This window comes from Polypterus senegalus, chromosome 17 (assembly GCF_016835505.1).
Source record: "Polypterus senegalus isolate Bchr_013 chromosome 17, ASM1683550v1, whole genome shotgun sequence".
Taxonomy (NCBI): domain Eukaryota; kingdom Metazoa; phylum Chordata; class Cladistia; order Polypteriformes; family Polypteridae; genus Polypterus; species Polypterus senegalus.
In genome coordinates this window covers 92,900,616-92,926,043 of record NC_053170.1, presented here as the reverse complement: position 1 = coordinate 92,926,043, position 25,428 = coordinate 92,900,616, and the positions used below count along the sequence as shown (strand labels likewise).

Sequence of the window (25,428 nt, the reverse complement as noted above, 5' to 3'; positions counted from 1 at the left end):
TGCATATAAAGTCTTTGCAACTCTTCAAGAAGCCCAGTTTAATGCAGTATTACCCTAAACATCTCCATACCCCCCACATGTTACTTACTATAATGAGCAGAATGAAATAGATGAAGTTGTAGAAAGAATGGGCGTCCATGACGAAATACATGATATCCACCCAGCCCTCAAGAGTGATGACCTAAAAGGAATTGACAATGGAGAGACATGTTACTTCAGTATCAGATACATTTGGGATCAACAGTAAATGACAGTCATGCTGTTTGTTTTTTTTTTTTGTGGGAGTTGTGGGGGGCACACAGGGATGCCAGCCAGCCCAGCTCTCTATATCTTGTCTTGCTGTTGTAGGCCTGGTGGACCATTCAAGTGGCAGGTGGTCAATGAAAAGTAACACACTGACCCATGAATGAGAAAACAGGACTGGAAACAAAGAAAGCAAGAGAAGTATAAATATAATAATAATAAAAAAAAAAAATGTGCACTGCAAAGTATGGCTTTAGAGAGTCAGAAATAATGCAATGTGATGCTGTATGCTTGAGGCTCCTGGATCAGAATCTACTGTAGATGGAGGAAATCGTCATTACACAATCTTTGTAATCACAAACACATTTGCCTTTCTCGCTTACTTAGTACATGCAGAAGCATAAGTAATATCTTTTAAAATGTAACAGTTCAAGACAATTTTCAGTAAGTAATGTGTCCTTTAAACTCTGATTTAGGGCAAATGAAACCCTATGCCAAGTAGGACACTAGCTTGCTTTCCCCTTATTTAAAACACACAACATGAGTTCCTTAAAGATTTCACCAGAAAACTCACACTTTATAGCCAGCTGGGAGTTTTCATAATAAAAATCGAGAACAATAGATCCTTATATCGCACCCCTCCAAGAACATTAAGGTGCCCAAGAAAGTAAAAAGTCACTGTCATGAGAAGCAAGCCAAAAGATCTTCCTGCTGAAGGTCAGGATGCCCTCCCATCACTTGGGCAGCCTTGGCATTTTTCTAACACTAGCAGGTAACAATTTACTTTTCTGGATAAAAATGCCAGCTTGGTAGAGTGGGGTGACAGGGAAGAAACGTAAAGAACCTGCTCTACCTGATAAGGAGTGTAAGGAAGGCATTAGTGGCTGGTGCAGGAGACTGGTATGATAAGATATTTTCTTAACTCACCTATGTACTTTGGATCATTTCAAGGAGGTGGCACCCTTGCCATGAGCTTCTCCCACTTTTGGACTGAGAGGCAAACTCAGATCCAGTCCTTATACTCAACAGTGAAACGGAACCGGCTTACCAAGTCAAGCCTAAGGAGTTCACAAGTGAGCACTCGGAGCCTTTGTAGGCAGAAACCCACCTGAATGACACACAAGTCCACACGGCCGGGCTCATTTACACTGGAACAGTTTAGTATCTCTGCTGTGATTATCTAACATGGGGTTCCTTGATTGGTGAGACCAAAAACTGAGGGAAGTGTAAACTGCACATAGACAGTGGCCAGGCTGACAGTTAAAGCTGTGTCACGCATCAGTGAAACGGTGGATTAAACAGTTGGAATACATGACCATACGAGTCCTTATGTTCCTCCATTTTCACAGTCTGCTCACAGTAACCTTTGGGACAGTTTTATTCCTCTGGGCACTCTGGGTATCTCTTCACCTGCTTCTCACCAAGAAAACACACAGCAGCTCATTCGTAAGTTGATAAATATTTAATACAAAACTTTACATTAAGTGTTTAATATTATAGTATACTTAAAGTGCAGTTACTATGTTAATTACATACGTAAATAAAATCTAACTAGGCAACTTGTCGTTAATGTCATGTAACTCAGGTAATGGCACAGGTGTAAATATAGGTACACTAAGATGCCATTAATGCGAAGTAGTTACTGTGTAAAGTCAAGTAACCATACAGGACTGGACACATTTACAGTTAGGGTCTTGTAATATAGTTTACTATTTGGGTTCATAAAGGATTAAGAATGATTCATAATGACAAACTAACAAGAACTGTGACCAGAAGGTGCTCTAAATTATAAGTGTCTCCATGCTACATTAATTAAGAAAATATCTGGCTATTGTCAGGCCTGCACTTGTTATATCTCAGCCAGGGTTCAAGGTCTTGTTTTATGTCTTTTTCGTTGAGCTATGCTAATATTACTTTAGTTTACTGTCAGCTTTGTTTGTTCCAAATGTTTTGTGAGTGGGCCACCTGTCCATCACTGTCTGGATCTACCCTTCGCTATGTGAAAGATGGCTTTCTTACACGCTTGTCAACTTACCAGTTTAATGGCCAGTTTCTACAGTCATTTTTTGTGGTGAGCTCTATACTTGTCACATGCTCTGACACCACCTCTAACTGTTTCTTCCACGGCATCCCTTGTGGCCTGATCCTCTCCATCACCTTCTTGTTCCACCTCCTCACCCAAGTGTTCTGTGCCCTTTGCACAAACCAATTTAATCTGTTTCTCCTCTGCCTTCTTACCAAATCTTTCTTTGAACTTGGTGTTCATTTGAACATGCAAAAGGCACAATATAAATAAAATGTATTATTATTATTATGTTCCTCTTCCTCCATGACACTCCACACACCCAGCTGATCATTCCTATCTCTCTTCTTTCCAACTTTGCTTCTTTGGCCCTGCGTCACTCCCACACGGCAGGCTACTCCTCACACAGATTTCATAAACTTTTCTCTTTAAAGCCAGACAGGCTGCATTAAGTATTCCAACAAACTACAATGTAATAATTTCACATTTATACCTGAATGTTCAAACCTGAATTGAAAATGATTAATGCTTCCAGTCAGTTGCAAATTACTCTGGAGCAGGAATTTACAGATTGCCATTTTGTCTTCGCACATGTCTACTGTTTGGTTGGATAACTTCTATTCTATTGTCTGCTGTCGTTAATGACTTGGACTCTTTCTGTCCAATAAAAAGCAGACTTTCTGTTTTCATCATGGCTGCCCCTTCAGCTGGAAATGCCAGCAGGTATGACTCTCTTTTCTGTAGTCACGTGTATAAACTGCCGTAATCAACGAGAAGCACAAAAACACACACACTTCTCGCTATGTGAGGCTATGAAAACGTAGTGAAGGAAAACAATTACAGTAAACCTGCTGATTACATTTGTCTGAGACCTTCAAGGTTCAACTATGCCCACAAGTTTGCCTCTTCATAAAGTAGAACCCTGGAACTGACCTGCAATGAAGCTTGATGATCAAATGAAAAAAGGTTTAAAAAGCTTATTACAAGACATGGGGCATCATTCTTCCCCGATTGTTAATTAGCACAGAATATTTGTCAAAATTTGAGAATAGTCATACATTTTAGGTTGGATTAGATGAAATAAACTGTATTAATGCCATGGAGAAATTCACATTTTTGTGTGTTTAGCATACTGTAAGTGCAAATATTTGATGAACATACAAAAGTGTAGTTGATAATTGTGAAAATATTCCGATACTGACTCCTGAATGACCTTTACAGTAGGTCAGATTAGAATGCAGAGAAGTCTGAATATTTAACCTATATTCAAATATATTAAAATCAATATACAGTATCTGTTAAATATGAAGCAGTCTAACATCATCCATTGGTTAAGCTGACAAGAAAATGTAAGAGCTCATCTCACACGGCATCACCCAAAGTTAAATTTACTTGATTTACATGATGTGTGTGTTGTATTCTATAACTGAGTATACTCGGCCTTACTGTGGATACTGTTGAATCCAATTTTATTTACAAAATCTATAGTATCAACGGTATGGGTTTTTGGGGTGGTTGTGTGTGTCTACTGCTATGATCATGGGGCAAAAAAAAGAATACTGCTAATGGACCAGGAGCTTAGTCAAAGCAGGAAATGGTCAAAACTAGAAAAGGGGACGATAACTAAACTACAAAAGCTCAATACGATAACCAAAATTGGAGCCAAAAAACTTAGCATAAGTCAGTGCCAAGACCTTGAAAAAGACTCGTGCAAACTTAATTTTGGTTTTGTCCGTAATCTTGCAATTATAGTTACCAGTGAGCTGCTATCTTAAATAGTGACAACCTGATGGTGTTACACATGTTGCGGCTTCCATGACAGGAATTGGCATCATTGCTAACAACAATGAGCTCACAAAATGGCAGTGACAATTACTAACATTAAAATACAAAATGGTGGTAAACAAAAATACAAAAGTAAAAAATTCTAATAAGTCTAAAAGAGAAACAAAATCATAAAATAAAAGTCCTATGCCTTCAAAACCATAAACCACAGGAGTGTGATGGTGCAGGTAATGTTTTCTTTGCACACATTAGACCTCTTAATATCAACCTGAATGCCACAACATATCTAAGCACTGTTACTGACCATGTCTGGTAATTTATGGCCACATTCTATGCTTTTTCAAGCTGCTTAATGAACCATGTCACAAAGCACACTTCATCTCAAGATGGTTCCCACACACATGATGCTGGCTTCAGTTTACTGTTTATGGAATGCAAAATCTCCAGATTTCAAAACAGCACCTTAGAGATGAAGTGGAATGGGATGGTTAGCAGCATGAATTGGTGGCCAAGAAATCTGTAGGAACTGCAGGGATGGTATTGAGAAGGCATGGAATCAAAAACCCTGAAAGAAAGTTTCTGACACCATGTTGGATTGAGGCTTTGATGAATTTGGGCAACTCTGGAAGCAAAAGGGGGTCCTATTATGAATCCACAATCATAAGCCTGATCAACAACAATTAAAAAAGATTTTGGCTTCTCAGTCAAAGGTACAAAGATAACAATCTCTTATTTAGTGTCACTAGGACCAAGGAGCTGGTCAGAGATGTCAAGAAGCTGAAGGCAGTCCACACTGCTAACTACATCAGCAGAGGGACTGTGGACAGGATCAGCAGTTTAAATTTCTCAGAGTAAGGATAGCTGACAATCTGAAATGGACAACTGACAGGAAGGTTCACCAACGTCTTTACTTTCTGAGATGTCTGGATGTCCCCATCTATGTCAGCTTCAACAGGCGGACAGTTGCTGCATTAAATCTTTGTAGAGCTCCTGCTCAGCCCAGGGCCACTAACTACTACAGAGGGTGGTGAGATTTGGCTCAGATGATTACTCTAATGCAGCTGCCTTTAGTTCAGCACATAAGCAACACAACATGTTGCAATAGAAAGGCAAGGCGTATCAATGAAGATCTCAGATGTACTGCCGAGACACTTTCCTCCCTTCTCCAGTCACATCACTAGATTCAGGGACTGTTTCTACCCACAAGTCATAAGGCTACTCTATGGCCGCTAATTCGGACAACTGGATGTTTGACCCTGATGACCAACCTTCTATCTGTCTCGGATGTTGTGTTTAATGAAGGAGGTTTTATTGCCTGTTGCTGATAGGTTACTACTGTCACTACTGATACTTGACATGCGTCTAGAACTTGATTGGAGACACGTAAGTAAGGATCTTATTATGCTGTGTGCACATGACAGTCAATTTGAATTTAGGGGAGAAGCAGCACATTGCTTAGTTGGCTGGACGAGCCATAGAACTTTGTTTGGCACCCGTCTTATTCCATGACTTGGCACACAGCAGCTGGTACCTTCCACCATGAGAGTTTTACCCGGTAATAACAACACCCACATATACTTTGGTTCCGACCCTTTTTATTTAATCTTTTATACATAATAATTTCTTCTGTGTGTTTCATCTGGTCCATATGGCAATTTTTATATAGATTGGATGAAATTGGGTAAAATCTATAGATGTATATAAGCTGATAAGACCAACAGCTAGACTAAAACAGCACACATACCCTATAAGGCTTCAGAAGAGCAGTGTGAGCCCGATTCATTTCAAATTTTAGCTAAACCTTTCTGAGTGTATCTGTCAATTTTGAACATCATAAACTTAAAACATCCAGAAAAAATAATCAAGTAGGTGAAGACAGTCATACCTGAAAAATTGCAATCCAAGCATACCCTATGTTGTCAAAGTTAATGGCTCCTTTGAAGGGGTTGTGGTCGCCGGCTGAGCAGTTGGTGTAGTACTGGTTCCAGTTCACACAGGTGGTGTTGTCGGTGCTGTTGTATGAGTAGTAGTCCAGATTGCACTCCACCCCGTCTTCACGCAACATTGGGATGCTGCGACAGTAGCGCATGCCGTTTTCCCGAGGCTGTGAGCAGATAAAAGGGTTCTCGTCATCGTTTTCTGTATGGTAGTATTTGTCAAGGCCCAAAGATGGAGGTCTGAAAAATGAAAGAGATAGACAAAGGATGGCTAGTTACCATAAATAGAATCCAGTCCTTTGACACACTTCAGCCACATCTTGCTGATATTGAGGTCAGTCTTATTGGTAGATTGTCATAGGGTCCTGGGGTTACCCTGTTCCGTCCTTTTTCACTCTATATTACGTAGACCTGAACAAAATGCCCTAAATCCCTGCTATAGCCCTCATATGTTACAATTCCTTTTATATTTATGACCTCAGACAACAAGATAGAGTACCACAATTGGCAGGGGAAAAAGTAACACATTTACTCATCATGTATAATAGATAATATGCACAAAGTACAAACTGGAGTGTTGGTAAAATAATATGAATTAGTATGTCTTAGCATGTCAAGTGGTGTCTGGTCCGGCCTGGTCTTTGCTACCTGTTGGCCTCTGAGTAGAGTAAAAGAAACAGGCAGCATCATCTGTCTCAATGGGCTGTCCAACAAGCTCATTTTGGTGCCATGGTTAGGTGTCCACAAACTTTTGGCCATACTGTGCATTACTTTAGTATTGAGAGGCCCAAATTATCAAAGTACCCAATTCAAGTTAGTTAATTTTTCATATTACACTCCACGTAAGCTATGTACCTGGGGTTTGATCTCCAACCCTAATTGTCATCGTCAATCCTTAAACAGATCAGGCACCTTCATGTACATGTTTTGGGATTACCTCCGAGTGTTTAGTGCTTGGTCTGGTATGTCTAATAGTCTTGCATCCATTTTCTCTGTTAACTTCCTCATGTTTCCACTGCTAGAGCTTTCTTCACTCTGACTGCAAAAGTCACTTTTGCCAATTGCTGGAAATCTTGTGACAGTTGTTCTAACTCTGTTTGGAAGTCTTTCTTTTTTAATTCAACCCTTTGGAACTCTCAGCATTGGGAGATAACAGAACATCTGGTCCCTACATTGATAATTGGTCAGACAAGGTACATTTAGTCCATGTGCAGGTGCCTCTTGGTCTTTATCCCAATCCCGATCCTTAAACGTATGACCTCCATGACAAGGTTATGCAGTGCAGCTCCTCACTTGTCTGCCTAATCAGGTTTCTTTTTTGCTGTTATTTAGAATGTTGAGCTCTGCAAGGCTGGTTTGGGATTATGGGGGTAGCTCTGGGCACAGGGTTAGTATTTTATTGTACTCTATGTTTAAATTTTCGTTTCCTTTAATATGTTGGCTTTTGGGTGGCATAGTGGTACAGTGGTAGTGCTGCTACCCTGCAGTAAGGAAACCTGATTTCACGATCCGGGTCTTGTATGGAGTTGGCATGTTTTCCCTGTCTCTGCATGGGTTTCCTCCGGGTGGTCTGGTTTCCTTACACTGGTCAAAATTCAAAGAGTTAGGTGCCAAGCTAAAGAGCAGAACTGACAAGGTACTCTTCTCCGAAGTTCTGCCTGTGCCATGTGCCAGTCCAGGTAAGATTGAGGAGATTAGAAGGCTTAACGCGTGGCTCAAATCTTGGTGCAGGGTAGAAGGGTATAGGTTTATGGGGCATTGGGACTCCTTTTGGAACAGATGGGACCATCTGAACTGGAGGGTCACCAATATATTGGGGAGGCATATGTGTAGGCTAGTCGAGGATTTTTTAAATTAGGGAATAGGGGGGCAGGGAGTTTAGGACAGGCCAGGCATGGAAGAACAAACAATAGTTTAGAAATAAAAATGCATAGTAATGTAAATTCTAAGCAAACATTTCAATATAGAAGGAGTAGCACATTAAAAATAGCTTGCCTTAATGCTAGAAGTACCAAAAATAAGGTAAGTAAGTTGGAGTTGTATGTAGCAGAGCATAATTATGATATTATAGCAATAACGGAAACCTGGCTAAATAACAAAGATGGGGATGAGTGTAACATAGAGGGATACACATTAAGGGATAATAAGACAGAACAGAAAAGGAGGTGAGGTTGCTGTTCTTCAGTTGGACGATGAGCCCCATCTTAGTGAGGACATGTGGCTTCGCCTGGAAAATATTAGGGAAAGAGGTCTTATTTTAGGAATGTGTTATAGACCACCCAATTCAGTCAGTCATTTCAACACAGATCTTTTTAGTAATATCAAAAAGGCAGAGAGATATTATAGTCATGGGAGACTTTAATTATCCAAGTATTAACTGGGATAACCTTACAGATGGAGGAGCACAAGAGCAGGAGTTTTAGAAGTAATCAGCGACTGTTTTTAACACAGCATGTTAAAGCACCAACAGGGGTGAAGCCTGTCTGGATTTAGTATTCTGTAATAATCAGGATAGAATTGAGGGTGTAGAGGTGATTGAACCACTAGGGTCAAGTGACCATAATGTAATACAATTCTCAGTATTTTGTAAGAGTACAGATGCAAAGACTAAAATTGTTAAGTTGAACTTTGGTAGGGCTAATTTTGAGCAGATGCGACAAAGTCTAAGTAGGATAGACTGGGATAAGCTTTTAAATGTGGAGACAGTCGAGGAGCAGTGGAACAGGTTTAAAATGTTTTACATGTAATGCAGGACAGATACATACCTAAATTTGGAATTAATAGGAAACTAAAAAACTCCACGATGGATTAATAAAGATTTAAAAAGAAGTTGCAAAGGAAAAACTGCTTTATAAGGCATATAAGACTAATGACTGCAAAGAGAATCGAGCGTATGAGAACATGAGGGCAACCATTAAGAAGGATATCAGAGAGGCTAAAAGACAGTTGGAGAGGAATATAGCAGATAAGGCGAAAGAAGACCCCAAGAGATTCTTTCAGTATTTTAGTAGTAAAAGAACAGTTAAGGAGGAGGTCAAGTTCATCAGGAATAGTAAAGGGAATTAAAAGATACAGACAATGAAATAGCAGATGCCCTAAACTTACATTTTCTGAGGTGTTTACAAGTGAGCAAGTGGATAACCTCAGAGCAGTAACACAACTACTAAGGAGGTACTGAGGGATTTGGAAATTGTAGAGGGAGAAGTGCTGCTCAGATTAAATAAGATGAAATCAAACAAATCACCAGGCCCAGATAATATTTATCCTCGTGTTCTTAAGGAGGCTAGTGAGTACATATATAAACCCTTGACACATATTTTTAGGAAGTCACTGTGCACTGAGAGATTCCAAAGGACTGAAAATGGCAAATATCATCCCATTATATAAAAAGGGTGACAGGGCAGATCCAAGCAACTATAGGCCAGTAAGCTTAACATGCATCACAGGAAAATTAATGGAAGGAATTATTAAGGATAAGATTGAGCAACACATGGCAAGGACAGGAGTTATTCTGAACAGTCAGCATGGGTTCAGAAGAGGGAGGTCGTGTTTTACTAACATGTTGGAATTCTATGAGGAGGCAACAAAAGGATACGATCAAAGTGGAGCAGATGATATTATTTATCTGGACTTTCAGAAAGCATTTGATAAGATGCAAAAGAAGTGGGAGTTCAGGGTGATGTTTTTAGATGGGTGCAGAATTGGCTCAGACACAGGAAACAGAGGGTGATGGTGCGAGGAACCTCATCAGAACTGGCCGATGTTAAGAGTGGTGTTCCACAGGGGTCAGTGCTAGGGCAGCTGCTATTTTTAATATATATAAATGATTTAGATAGGAATATAAGTAACAAGCTGGTTAAGTTTGCAGATGATACCAAGATAGGTGGATTAGCAGATAATTTGGAATCTATTATATCATTACAGAAGGACTTGGATAGCATACAGGCTTGGGCAGATTTGTGGCAGATGAAATTTAATGTCAGTAAATGTAAAGTATTACACATAGGAAGTAAAAATGTTAGATTTGTATACACAATGTGCGGTTGGAAAATTGAAAGTCCACCTTATGAGAAGGATGTAGGAGTCATAGTAGACTCTAAGCTATCAACTTCCAGACAGTGTTCAGAAGCCATTAAGAAGGCTAACAGAATGTTAGGTTATATAGCACGATCTGTGGAGTACAAGTCCAAGGAGGTTCTGCTCAACCTTTATAATGCACTGGTGAGGCCTCATCTTGAGTACTGTGTGCAGTTTTGGTCTCCAGGCTACAAAAAGGACATAGCAGCACTAGAAAAGGTCCAGAGAAGAGCGACTAGGCTGATTCCAGGTCTACAGGGGTTGAATTATGAGGAAAGATTAAAAGAGCTGAGCCTTTACAGTTTAAGCAAAAGAAGATTAAGAGGTGACATGATTGAAGTGTTTAAAATTATGAAGGGAATTAGTACAGTGGATCGAGACTTGTATTTTAAAATGAGCTCATCAAGAACACGGGACACAGTTGGAAACTTGTTAAGGGTAAATTTCGCACAAACATTAGGAAGTTTTTCTTTACACAAAGAACGATAGACACTTGGAATAAGAGACCAAGTAGTGTAAGACAGTAAGACTTTAGGGAACTTTCAAAACTTGGCTTGATGTTTTTTTGGAAGAAATAAGTGGATAGGACTGGCAAGCTTTGTTGGGCTGAATGGCCTTTTTTGGTCTAGAGTGTTCTAATTTTCTAAAGTTCACTGTCTAAAGACATGCATGTTATGTGAATTGGCCTTAGTGGGTGTGTGCGTTTGTGTGTTTGCCCTGTGATGAGCTGGCGGCCAGAGTTTGTCCCTGCTTTGTGGCCTATGACAGTTAGCATAGACTCCTGTCCAAAGCAGCAATCACCTTCCACAACCCTGGTCTGGATTGAAAACTTCATGTTTAAATGAAAATGATTTTCATCCAGAGAAATATTTTTACATTGTTTCCAAAACTTTCCTGAAAACCTGTTTTCACTCTGTTATGGTGGGTTATTTAGTGTAGATTAATGGGCAAAAATGGCAAATTTATCCATTTAAAATTAAATCTACAACACAATAAAGTGTGCAGAAAGTGAAGAGGTCTGAATATTTTCTGAATCCACTGCACATCATTCGGAGATTGCAAAGTGTTTTGAGAAGATTCACCCCAACCTTCCCTAATCCTGAGAATTCACTGTGCGATGTTGACATGATCTTAAGCCCCATTTGAAGTTGCTGGCCTGGCCATCGTTCCATGTGCAAAATGAGATGGGATGCGATGCCCGATTTCATCTTACGTTTGGGCTGTCATACGATCTGAAGAAGTTCTGTCATGGCACAAATTTCAGATGGCTATTTTGCAGTGTGAGTAGCTTCACAACATGATTTTGTGACATCACTACAAAATGTTATTGTGCTTCAATTGAAGTTTACCATTTATTGGGTATTGCATTCATCATGCTCATTTTCAAATATTTCATTTAAAAAATCTAAATATCATATAATGAATACAACTAAATGGCCAATAATAAAAGCAATTTAGAAAACCTTTACTGAAAGAACCCAAAATAAACACTCACAGTGATAAATCACATAAGATGACGTATCTTTGATTCTCACTGCAAAATAGGCAGACCATATTGTCCGCACCTCAACCATTCAAGTTACGCTTTTTCTTTTCATTGCAGTTTTAGAGCACGGTATGGCAAGAGTCATGAACCCAGCTCTTTTCTTTGTTCACATTTTGGGAGGTCTGTGGCCATTGTGTTTTTTTCAGTCTGCTGGGACCATGTACACAAACACAGCCAGAACACCAACATCACAGTATGTTAATCAGACCAACCATGCTGATACAGATTGTGCACATACACGACTGGCCAGCGAATTCTAAAAATCGCACTGTGTATGCCCAGCGTAACCTAAATCTATCCCCTTCCTCTACCCTCTCCCATTCTCCATGTTTTTCAGTCCCTCAGGCGGTTTGCTCACGTTGTGAAATTTTCTGGGAAGAAGCATCGGTTTCGCAGAAGCCCCGCCCACAGCTGGACACCGACAATCCCGAAGATGAAGAAGACGAAGAAGCAGAGCAGCAGCACATTCCCTAGCATGGGGAGAGTATCAAGGAGCAGCGTCACCAAGATGCGCATACCTGTGAAGGAAAGAAGAAATGTCAAATCACACACCTACTGTCACACTCTACCCTGTGGCTCCTCTTTTGTACTTACTACATGACAAAGTGCTGTTGAACTGGACTTAGCTTGGGTTTGAAGAAAAATAATGGCGGCCATTGTAAAAAACAAAATGGTGATGAAAATGGGTCAAAATAATTCACAAACCTCATCTAGACGTTAAAGGATAAGTTTCGTATTTTTCAAGTCAAAATGATTTCTTCACAAACATAATATATATGCATTTCCCACACAAAATTTTGAACATCACATATCCTGTCCTTTATCTGTTATATAATGAACTTTATAGAGCATGGAAAATAAAAGCACAAAAACACACTGAATGTGTCCTTTTTCAGTTTTGATAAAAGAAAATATGCCTTTTGTGCTTCCGATGCATGTCTGTGACAACAAAAGGGATTTTTAAATAATAATTTTATCACATATTCCTGGTACAGTTTTTTTGTTTGTGGTGAGGATATGTTTTCTATTCGCAGTTGTGAGATCTCACATAAATACGGAAGTAAATCCAAACAAAACTAACCATGCGGCATAAACAGTTTACTGTGATTTTGTGTTTTGGGGGGGAACTGCACTCTGAGGGGTGAAAGGTTATTGCAGAAGAAGACAAGTCCTGAGGGAGTGCACACAGCTGGACTTCTTTCAAAATGGCTGAATCTCATATTTTTTTTTTTTTATTGTTCAAAAATTACATGAATAAACTCTTTTATAATGTGTGGGTAATCGTAAGATGTGGATCAACTGTCTTGGAAAGAAAAATGTACGTATTCAGAAAATTTTAATACTTTATACCTCATAGGGTTCAATGTAAAATGCCAGGACAGGGTATGTATTTTTAAAAATGTTTAGAAAACATTTAACTTTAGAACACAATTTTGAATGGCAAATGCATATATCCATTGTTTGTGAGAGAATAATTTCGACTTAAAAAATACCAATTCACAAATACTTTCATTAAACATGGATTACGTGACACCAAAACTCATTGATGAAAACACATCCATCCATCCAACCCGCTATATCCTAACTACAGGGTCATGGGAGTCTGCTGGAGCCCATCCCAGCCAATACAGGATGCAAGGCAGGAAACAAACCCAGGCAGGGCACACACTAGGGACAATTTAGGATCTAACCTGCATGTCTTTGGACTGTGGGAGGAAACTGGAGCACCAGAGGAAACCCACACAGACACGGGAAGAACATGCAAACTTCACGCAGGGAGGACCCGGGAAGGGAACCCAGGTCTCCTTACTGCGAGGCAGCAGTGCTACCACTGCGCCACGATGCCACCCTGATGAAAACACAATATAATTAAATCTATAAAAATAAACATGTAACAAATGTAACAGACAAGTCATTTCACAGCACCAGAGGCTCAGTGGTGTATGAGATCCCTCGTCTTGCTTCATTCAGTTTCAAAGTAGGTGTCTTCAGACTGTGTGAAGGCTGTGTGGGCTCCACCTCAGAGGTTATACACTCGTGTTTTATTGCACTGATATACTAAGGTTTTGCAGTCTGAGGGTCACTTTTGAGAGCCTGAGGTCACACTACAGACACAAGCTCTGATAAACTGATACAGAGTCGTGTAGACAAGCAGCTCATTTTCTCCCAAGGGTATAATACTTGAAGATTGCCAACTTTTGAAATACAATTTAGAGACGCAAACAATAATTATAAAGCTGCGAGCAGTGTTGATGGGGAGGCATGTAGCTCATTAATAATCGATTATCACTTTAGTACAGCTTACAGCATTACAAGATGCACAAAGGAAAGAAATTAAGAAATGTGTATTATTTAAAGCAGAGTTTAATTGGTGCCAAGCTCTTGTGGCGGTCTACAGAGGCATTCCAAAACACCTCTGGATGGCTGTGGACTCGCACCATGAAGCATCTCAGTTTGAAGAGGAGTGTAGCGGCAATGCTGCACAGAAAAGGAGAAGACTGACAGAGGGAAATTTCAGCTGACGTCAACAGAGAGTGCTTCGCTTGTGATTTTCACAGACAATCCCTGAGCGGCCGGCTAAAGGAGCCTTGCTATTAGCTCAAGCTGTAAGCAGACAGATGTCATGGCCACCGGCAGCTCACCACAGTACAGTCCACTGAAATGAGAGGCTTAATGGTGCGAGTCCATTGCAGTTCATTTGCCATTAAGGATGGCATTTGCACTGTGGATGGGTGGAGTGGGTGCTGAGAAAGAGAAAGCGTGAAGGGGAAACAAGCAACGTCACCAGGAAGTGCTCAGCTCTGCTCTAATAGTAGCTCTCCAATGAACTCAGCTGCAAGGACACCACTTCTGAGGTCAGACGTCACAGGTTCATGACTGGCTACCAGTAGCTCACCATAGTGCAAATCTTTAAACTCTGATGCTTTGTGGTGTGAGTGAACGGCAATATATACTCAGGCAAAATTTTTTCACCAATTCAGCTCAAAGTTTGGAGAATGAGAGCTTCCGGAAAAACACCCTTACATTCTCCTGTCATTTCAAGTGTGCACTTGAGCTTTCAGATCAGCAGCAAGAGGACCGTGTGGGAGAAACTTTGTAGCTAGCACAGGTTAGCCTGACTTTTCAAGCCAAGATATTTGTGGAGTATTGTACTGCCTTTGTTCTAGCATCCTAATGACACACACAGTTTATTTGCATGTTAAGGCTACTAGTGCTAAAGGTCTGTATGTCTGAGTATCACAGACAAGCCTCTAGCGATTGGAAAGGTGAGGCAGAGCACCAGAAGGCTTGGTGGCAGATGTCAGCTTCCCTTAAGTACGTGGCCGAGACACCCCACTCTGCTCCTGCTCCCTGTGCCTGCCGTGCTGGACTTGTTTGTTATGTTCAGGCTCTAGACGAACAGCACAGCTTTTTGTTAGTCAGATGAGAGTCGTTCTGCTCCAGCTATGCAGTGCCGAAGATTACAATAAATTACAATAAATTTATTGATTGATCTCCCCTAATATATTCTCACATATTCATATGTATTGTCACAAGTGAGTGGTGTGTCGCCAGCATAACAGGGGCTGATTTATGGGTTTATAGATTTACAGGGTCACATGTACAGAGTACAGGGAAATTCTTTCAAGCATGTGCTAGAGGGGATTTAATGTATTTAACACAAACAATGTTTATGAGAGAGGTACATGGAAGAATACAAAAAGAACAATAAATCAGCAAGCCACAGTGAACATCCATCCATCCATCCATTACCCAACCCGCTATATCCAAACTACAGGGTGACGGGAGTCTGCTGGAGCCAATACAGTGAACATGCATCCAATTAAATTTCCAAACTCTCCTCTTTAACTCTTCTTTATTTTCTGCTATACAATACTGGCTGTGCTCACTTCCTGACCCTAAACTCATCCTCCTTCTGATTACGGGACAGCTCGGCCACATTCCTCAAAAACACTTAGCGGCAGGAAGGAATGACCCCAGAAGGTCCTGTGGACATCTTTGCACACCTGAGCCCTATTATACTGTATCTGAAGGGACAGGCCATCTTTTCTCCTTTATTCCTGACTCTTTGACATCGGAAAGCAGAAACTGTCTGGGTTGAGAGGCAAGAGCCAAGGAAACTCTTCTGATGCCCTGCCTGATTGCCAGGACCATCCTATTGAATTTGTGCATCCACAATAATCATTTCCACGAAACCGAGGATGGATGGCTTGTTTTACTGGGCACCAGATTGTACTGTATATGAATGCCCTTGGCACCTCTTCATATTTCTACAACCCTCTAACAAGTGCTTAAAACCCTCAAGAATAAAGCTTCCTCCTGGGAAAGCTGAACCATACTTTCATTATCAAGCATCTTCCTCTGACACTTGTAAGTAGCTCATCTGAAATAACTGGCATTCAGTCAATATACAGATTGTGGTCTATGGCCGGCCAGTCATCACGGCCAATGCCCCCAGGCCGCCAGGTGGAGCCCTCCCTGCTGGATACCACAGGGGCTGCTAGAAGGCACTGCAGGGAGGAGCAGCGAGTATTTTCCCTACAACCCAGAAGTGCCTCCGAGTCACATGGACAAAGGGAATGACGTGCTTCCGGGTTGAAGAAGAGGAGTTTTGATCTGACCCGGAAGTGCTAAGAAGTCACATGGACAGGGGTTCAGGAGCACTTCCGGGCCATGGCCTGTTTTATAGGACTGTGGGAGATCCCAGGGTTGAGCTGAGCTGGGTGGAAGGGTGGCAACACGGCTGGGAGTTGGAGGAATTGATTATTGTGGAGTATTGTTTATTTATATGAGAATAGTGGAGTGTAGGGTGCTTTGTGCACTGTTATTAATAATAAAGTCAACTTATTGGACTTTTACCTGGTGTCTGACATATTGTCTGAGGGTTCAAGGGAGCGATAGGCCCTCTATCTGTCACAAGATATACACATACACGAGAGAGAGAGAGATACGTACATACATACAGATATACTGTGGCTGCTAGCAGGAGTCTTGGAACTCCAACTGATTCATACAACTTCAGCGCCTTCCTTTTTATGTAGACAGTAGAATCTTTACCGACATCTTCAAAGGAAGTGCACAAACACTCAAGAACACACACAATGCAACCATCCTCTATCTATCTATCTATCTATCTATCTATCTATCTATCTATCTATCTATCTATCTGTATTGCCTTTCATATCAATCTATCTATCTATCTACCTATCTATCTATCTTCTAGTATATAGTGCTTTTCATATCTGTTAATGTGTCAGACTATTCTGTTTGTGATTGCAATTCTTTCTTCTTTCTTTAACTAATTGTAAAGCACTTCAGGTGACACGTTTTCTATGACAATATTGTATAAAATGAAGCAAATGTAGTTGCTGTTGTTTGTACTCTCATTGGCCACTTTATTAGGCCCACCTGCTCTTTAATGTAAATACTCTGCTCCTCCAAACAGTCAATCATGTGGCACCAGCTCACTTTACGCAGTTTATGCAGACAAGTTTATGTCATATTAGATGACTTTTCCAGTGAGTTTTAGTCGTAGCCTTCAATGACTGTATTCTAAGCCAGTCGGAGGCAGCTGGCGGTGCGCTCACATGAAGCCGGTTGTCTATTATGACATACCCAACAACTCAGACCAAGTAGCCTGCACCCACTCCATGTTCAATCCAACTGTCCAACTTTGTGTTTTTGCCCAGAACATCTCATTCCACCATTGTTTTTAAAATCCTGAAGGAGATGTCTCCAACAATTCTTGAATTCATAACAATTCAAGCTGTTCAGCAGATGTAAGGGGGTCCGAACTCATGCTAGACAGGTGGACTTAATAAGGTGACTTGTAAGTGTATATTTAGACAAACTGTTTTTATTTACAGCATATACAGTACTTTATGTAGCGACATATTCAACAATACTTGGATCAAAATCACATTCATTTATTTAGCTGACGCCTTTATCCAAGGTGTCTTACACCATTTATGATACAATTGGCTCCATGTCTTGATCTAATCAGAGCACAGGCAGGTGAAGTGACTTCCTTGTGGTCACACAGTGTCAGTAGCAGGATGTGAACCCTCAACATCAGGGTTTGAAATCCAAATCCGGAGCCTTAACCATTATACCACACTGCCTGCCAATTAATTACAAAATTACAACACTAACAAAATTATCATAGACTTGTTATTTAATCACTGCATTAAACAAATAAAAATTATGCACTTGTGAGTCATGTCCTCATTTTGCATTTCATAGACATTGCTCCATTCTGGTAATTTTTCATTAAAATTCCATTTAGAATACATATGGAATAAATGCTCTGTGCATACTGTGTGTAAAATTATATTATTATTAAAAGACAATGAAAATCATTGAATGCATGCTGTTTGCATTTTATAATGCGCTTGTTTGTTGAAAATTTAAACATGAAGCCAAGGTCGGCTGTGTTTTTATACCATTTGCCATTAATGTCTAAACTGTCAACACTGCACATAAAGTTTACAGAGATAAATAGGGAACATCTTTTAGAATGTATTAGTAATAATTTAACATAATAAATCAAGCATCTGGATCATGTTCAATGCCGCTGGGGTAGTCTTTGACCCTCCCGTGACTTTAAATGGATTTAAGGGGCGTCTGAAAATGGGCGTATGTGTGAGGGGCACTTCATCCAGGGCTGCTTCTTTCCAGAATGTTGTCAGGCTTCTTTGGACTCTTGTATTTATTAAAAATTAGTACGGAATGGTCCTCAGAGTACTTCCACATAAATGTCACTGGCTTTACAGCTACTTATTTACACACCACTATGTTTTGGTCGAAGGCTCCGCCCCACTCATAAATATTGATGAATTAACTTAGTGCGGCAAAACAGATAGAAATACTTGTGATGTTTTGCAGTATAATGTCATTTTTTCCACTAGATGGCAGCAGAATACTGTCCTGGGCCTAATTTGAGGCTTAACACTGTGAAGTGGATCGTTAAACATCACCCCACCACTGACTCGGGTATAGCTGTGATTGCATAGGAGTCACACTTGGGGTTTGGGGCAAGAAGGTATTATATTATATTATAATATATTATATTATATGATATTTATTATGTACACACATGCTGTAAATGTAGAGTAAACTGAATGAAGTGAACAGCTTCAATAATATTCAATAATATTTAATCTGAAACTAAACACATTGGGTCAAATGAAGTAAATGAGCTGCTTTACAGATTTATTGAGGTCTGTCTGTATGTCTCTGTGTCTGTTCTCTTCTTTACCGTCACTATCTTCACGTACAGTATACATTTCTTTGAGAGAGAGTATGTGTGTTTGTGCCTGCATACAAGTAAACTTAAATTATGTAAAATTAAATAAATTATATTTAAGTGATCAATTGTTTATGTTATTTAACAAAGTAAGTCAGTATTTCAAAATGGGAAACAATCAACATGTGAAATAAACCTTCAAACTGTTTCCTACAGTACTGTTAGAAGTCGATGAACACTTTATAAATTCATCTGAGCCGATTCCGTCTAATTCTCCAGTCTGGTCTCCCACTTTCCGAGTGCACCCTGGACATCATGAAGTCTTTCAGACAAGTGGAAGTGACTCTGTGAAGACTCAAGCATTAGTCTGAGGCAGCGGTGATGCTGTATTCAATTTTAATCACGTGGCCCCACGGCACAACTCGGCTGCTGTCAGAGTTTGTCAAACCCCTGATCAGAAGGAGGAGGCTGCGAGGGCCGCTTGCTCGGCACGCTTTTATAATTCGTCTGCTTTTCAGATATTCCACTTTATACTTTAGGGCCTGTTCACTTTCTTCTATTTTTTTTTTTTTTGCTGTTGCTTTTGAATTTATTTCCAGTGGGAGTTAATGGCAGATGAAGAGGAAAGGGTTTTCAGTGTCTTGGAGCAGCACATTATGGGCAAACATTGTTGAGGCGACAAGAGCAAGAATTAAACAGCACTGCCATGCAATCACATTCAATGACAAGGGATGGGAAACAAAAGCAAAACTCAAACACTGACAAGAAAAAGCAGAAAAATATATATATATATGCACTGCCACAATCAATCAAAGTCATCCAAAGACTACAACAATTCAACAATAAAAGCCATTTTTTATCCTAATTCTATTCCACGCAATCACACTGACATTAAGATAGACGCACTGTCACTTACAATTAATGGCGATGTGACTGATGAACTGCTTGTGCATCCGTCTCCATTAGCGTCTGTCCTGACTCAGCGCGGTGCGCCGATGCCTGGCTGGCTGGCTTTCACGGTCTCTCTAAACAGCAACTCACGCGTCACCCTGTGGGCTCTGGCCTGTTTCACAGCTGACATTTTTCACTTGGCTAACATTAAGTAACTCACATGTTACACAAGAATGGTTTCCACATTTTTAATTTGGTAGCCACTGAAAGAGGATTGACCCGCTCCAAGTTCATGCTAGACAACTGGGACACAAAAAGTCGAGAACCCAAAGGCCAAACAAATTGTAAAATAGCAAAACCTGCTGCCTCTCTGGCCCTTGAACCACTGCCTACCAGGAGGGTGACGCATTTGCATGCCCACCACAATGCCACACCAGTCACTCCACAGACTATGTAATGAACTAGTGAGAACACACCTGGATTATTCTAGGACATTCTGGTCACCACACTACAAGAAAGACATAGCAGCACTTATGGAGGTGCAGAGGAGAGCAACCAAGTGCATCATGGGACTAAAGCACATGACCTACTGAGACAGGCTCAGAGAGATAAACCTGCTTGGTCTTGGGCAGATGAGACTGTGTGGGAGCTTAATGCAGGTCTTCAAAATTCTCAGACTGATTCTGGACTATGTGGTAGACCACCTGGACCCACTGCAGTTTGCTTCTTGGACAAAGATTGGCATGGAGGATGCAGTTATTTATCTTCTCGACAAGGCTGGACATATCTGGTCGCACTCTCAGGAAGATGTTTTTTGATTTCTTCAGTGCCGTCAATACCATCTAACAAGGGTTAAACTCAGAGATATGTAGGTGGATAAGCCTGTGGTGTTCTGGGTAATAGACTACCTTTCAGGCAGACTGCAGTTTGTGTGAGCAACACTGGAACACCACCAGGAACAGTCCTGTCAGATTTTTCTCTTCACTCCATACACCTCCAACTATAAATATAACACCAGATTGTGTCACTTGCAGAAATGCGTAGATGGGGGAGAATAGGGGGACATTTTTTTTTGTTAGTGCAGAAAGAATTGTCTGAAACATCAACAAAACCAAGGAACTGGTTATTGACTTTCAGCACACCACAGAGCCTCTGTGTTCGGTCACCATTCAGGGAGTGGATATACAGGTGGTGCGCTCCTATAAGTATTTGGAGGGGGGTCTACATCTATGACAAGTTGGACTGTTCTCCTAACACAGAGGAACTAGAATAGAAAGGGCACAGCAGGCTCTTTTTTCTTATGAGACTGTGTTCCTTTAATGTGGGAAGTGACATCCTTCACAAGTCTGTGATGGCCAGAGTGGGATGACCACCAGGTACTGTGTGTCTCCTCAGCCTATATAGGATTGAGGGCAGCCCCTTAACGGAGATGGACAGATGGCCTCGCCTCTTGGTAGACCACCCACAAAACACATAGAACATAATAGAACAACCATGGACATATAGAAATTAAAAAGACCCAAAAGTAACAAAAAAAAAAAAAAACACAGAGAATGCAAATAAATACCAAAAGTAATAATATTAAGAAAAGAATAGACAGATGAATCAAGAATGAACAAAAAAGGAGAGGAACCCCACCTAATCCATGACACACGTGTGCCATTCTAAATGATGTCCAGTCCAATCAATTTACCACGGGTGGACTCTAATCAAAGTTCTAGAATCATCTCAAGGAGAGTTAAAGTAAGCAGGAGGCACCTGACAACAATATGGACCACCACAGCAAAGGGTCACAATACTTCTGGGAATATAGGAGAGATTTCAGCTTTTGATATTGTATACATTTGCAAACCTTTCTGAAAACATCTTGTTTTGTCCTTTTGGGTTATTGAGTGTTGACTGATGGGAAATAAATGTAAAATTTTTTAATTTTACATAAAATCTACAAAATAATAAAGTGTGCAGAAAAGTGGAGGGACCTGAATACTGTCAGAGTCCACTGTGTGTTATGCATCCTATTTCAGGTCTTGTTTAATGGAATTGTAGGCTCACAGGTAACTAAATTTGATTATATTATATTATATTATATTATATTATATTATATTATATTATATTATATTATATTATATTATCCATCCATCCATTATCCAACCTGCTATATCCTAACTACAGGGTCATGGGGGTCGGCTGGAGCCAATCCCAGCCAACATAGGGCGCAAGACAGGAAACAAACCCCGGGCAGGGCGCCAGCCCACCACAGTGCACACACACACCCGGGACAATTTAGGATCGCCAATGTACCTAACCTGCATGTCTTTGGACTGTGGGAGGCAACCCACACAGACACGGGGAGAACATGCAAACTCCACGTAGGGAGGACCCGGGAAGTGAACCCAGGTCTCCTTACTGCGAGGCAGCAGCGCTATCACTGTGCCATAATTATATTATATTATATTATATTATATTATATTATATTATATTATATTATAACGTAACATAACATCATCATCAAGATAAAATGCTCAAATCCACTTAATCCAATTTGCAAATTCACAATAAATGAATTCATTACATTAAGCCATAAAGTCTCATGGGCAGGCAAGCCGAATGTAGCGGCTCAGGCCTCTCCCCCCCATTTTGATGCCAGTCGGTCGCCACACACACACACACACACACAGCAGCAGGCAGTTTTGTGGCACCACTTCGACTTACTGCACATCTGTGGATTGTAGCTGAAGCTGCCAGTGCTGCAAACCCTCACATTGAATGTGAGACCCTAGTGCCATGAGGCTGTGCCAGCTAAATTTATGTTATCTGCTCTAACTAATAATCAATCAACAATAGTAAAAAAAAAAATGCTTATCATCTTTATTGTCTTTGTTTATAAATGGCAGAATTATTGTTCACTAAGTGCATAAAGCTGGCGAGGGACGGGTCGGCAAGGCATTTATTGCTGCTGTAAATGAAAGGACAACATGGCTTTCTCCATTATGGTACGCTATTCGATTATTACTGTCCTAGGGGCTGGGAGATTAATTTTATTTATTAGAAACTTAATCAAGGAGGAATTAGTGTTTATGGAAATATGAAACTCAAGTGGGTAAGCATTATATAAATAGGCCTCCTTAATTATTGAGCATCAGCACTAGCACCATGTTAACAATTTTGACAATTTAGCCATCCCCGCAGGCCAGCAATTGGGTGACAAATGTCCAGAGGCCGGTGGTGCAGATGTGGGCCTCTTGAGAATGACTTTCTGTTGACAGCTCCCACTTTATTTGAATGTTTTAAAGATTCCTGACATTCAGAATGTTCCCATTTAAATGGAACCTACTAGGCAGACAACAGGGGAAAAACTGCAGATTTGTACATTTGTAAAACTAACTTCTCTAAGATGCTATCTGAGTGAGGAGTCAGTAGGAGGCCTGAGTGTACCACCACTTGGGGGCATTAGCTGATGCCCAGGCTCTTCACTAGTAGTTGTAATTGGTGTCATTTTCACCAAGTCCCACATAGGGGCAGTGTGTCATTGGAAGCCACTTGATGTAATTAGATCATTACAAACAGAATGACAAGAACAGGCCATTCAGCGCAACAAAGCTTACCAGACCTGTACACTTCACTCCACCAAAATAACATCAAGTCCAGTTTTGAAGGTCCCTAAAGTCCTCCTGCCTACCACACCACTTGGTCACTTATTGCATGTGTCTATGGTTCTCTGTGTGAAGGAAAACTTCTTAAAGTTGTGCTAAAGTTTTCAACTACAGTATATCTCCACGTTCTTGATGTACACAGTCTATTGATGAACAAGCCAAAGTCTTGATCCACTGGTCTAATTCCCTTCAGAAGTTTGAACACTTCAATCAGGTCTCCTCTTAATCTTCTTTTGCTTAAACTGTAAAGGCTCAGCTCTTTTAATCTTTCCTCATAACTCATCCTTGTAGCCCTGGAAAAATCCTAATCGCTCTTCTCTGGACCTTTTCTGGCATTGCAGTCTGCAGGCCACAACTGCACCCAGGACTCCAGATGAGGCCTCACCAGTGCGTTACAAAGCTTGAGCGGCACCTCCTGTGACTTGTACTCCACACATCAAGGCGCTATATAACCTGACATTATATTAGCCTTCTAAATGGATTCTGAACACTGTTGGGAAGTTGATAGCGTAGAGTTCACTAGGACTCCTAAATCCTTCTCATAAGGTGGACTTTTGATTTTCTGAGCTCCTGTTGTGTATTCAAACTACACATTTGTATGTTCTATGTGCAATACTTCACATTTACTTACATAAAATTTCTTCTACCTTAAATCTGCCTAAACTTGTGCGCTGCCCAAATCCCAACAGATTCTTGATTGTCTGCCAGTCCACCTAGTTTAGTATCATCTGCAAACTCAACGAGCTTGCTATTTATATTCCTACCTAAATCATTTAAGTGTATTAAAAATAACAGGGGCCCCAGCACTGACCCCTGCTGCACACTGCTATTAATGTCACCCAATTCCTGTGTTTTAGCCAATTCTGCACCCATCTACAACACAACACCCTGAACTCCCACCTCTTTGAGTTTGATGCCCAGCTTCTCATGTGGGATTTTGCTCAAAAGTCAAGATAAAACTACAGCCCTTTACAGTCAAAGAGAATCTAGAGATGGGCAGACGAGCTTTTTCTGCCTTATACCTGGTTCTGTTGGAATAACTTAACATAAGTTAAGATTTTCAGACTAATCTAGGGTCAGAGATGGCCATATCTTACACCAGCAACAATACGTGCAAGGAAGGAAACAGCCCCAGGCATGGTGCCGGTCCATCGCAGGCCTCTCTCATGCACACACTCACCCAGACAAGGTCATCTAGGAATCACCAATAAACCTAACCTGCAAAACTTTGGGAGAAAAACAGGAGTATCAGGAAGAAAACCCAGGCAGATCCTGTGCAAACTCCACATGGGCAACATCTGGGCATTGAATTTGAACCAAGGATGCTGGATCTGTGAAGCAACAACACAAACCACTGCACTACTACTGTAGGAAGTCGGTCCAGAAAATGTGTGGATGGGTGGATGATAGAGACAGCTTCATCTGAGCAGTGGCTGACTGAAACATCAGGAAGCAGCTTCAAGGAGTCACTTAGTGATGGATGAGCAATGAGAACCAAGAAGTGGACACAGACAAGTTTCTTTTTGTTGACAGCGCTGGGTGTATTGGAGGAACCTTGACTGCTTTGTGCTTTTTTAAAGCCTAACCCCACCAAATAATCAACAAAGCCACATTGCACCTTGCATGGTGACACATAGAGAGTGTGGCAGCCTCACATGTCCAGCATTCCGCTTGTGTTTATGTGGATTTGTCCCCAGGAAATTCAACTTTCCTCCAACATTTCCCCAAGACTTGTTGGGTGTGATGTCCTCACACCATTACACTTGATACCGTGTAACTTTTGTCGCTCTGATGGTACCTGTTGTCTCTACCAGCTACCATATGTATAGAGGCCTGCACAGGCCCAGATTTTCCAGAGGAAGAGTCAGCATCTTCTTACATGGGTTTCCTCCTACATTCTTCAAGTCGTGCAGGTCAGATTAATTAAGGACTGCAAACCAGCCCTGGGTGATTGTGGGTGTGTATGTGAGTGGGTCCTGCGACAGTTTCTGTCCAACACAGCCCTGAATAATAATTTGGCGAGTCTT

General features: G+C 40.8%; 1 protein-coding gene across 1 annotated transcript in view; it reads right to left on the bottom strand.

Annotated features, from left to right (window-relative positions):
- cacna1g (calcium channel, voltage-dependent, T type, alpha 1G subunit) overlaps positions 1 to 25,428 on the bottom strand; it is a 435,684-nt gene that overhangs the window by 166,208 nt on the left and 244,048 nt on the right. Inside the window, exons 6-8 of the mRNA XM_039739383.1 lie at positions 11,970 to 12,129; positions 5,937 to 6,228; positions 89 to 181 (exon numbers count right to left, since the gene is read on the bottom strand). Coding sequence (XP_039595317.1) covers positions 89 to 181; positions 5,937 to 6,228; positions 11,970 to 12,129 — 545 coding nt within the window. The remainder of the gene's footprint in view (positions 1 to 88; positions 182 to 5,936; positions 6,229 to 11,969; positions 12,130 to 25,428) is intronic.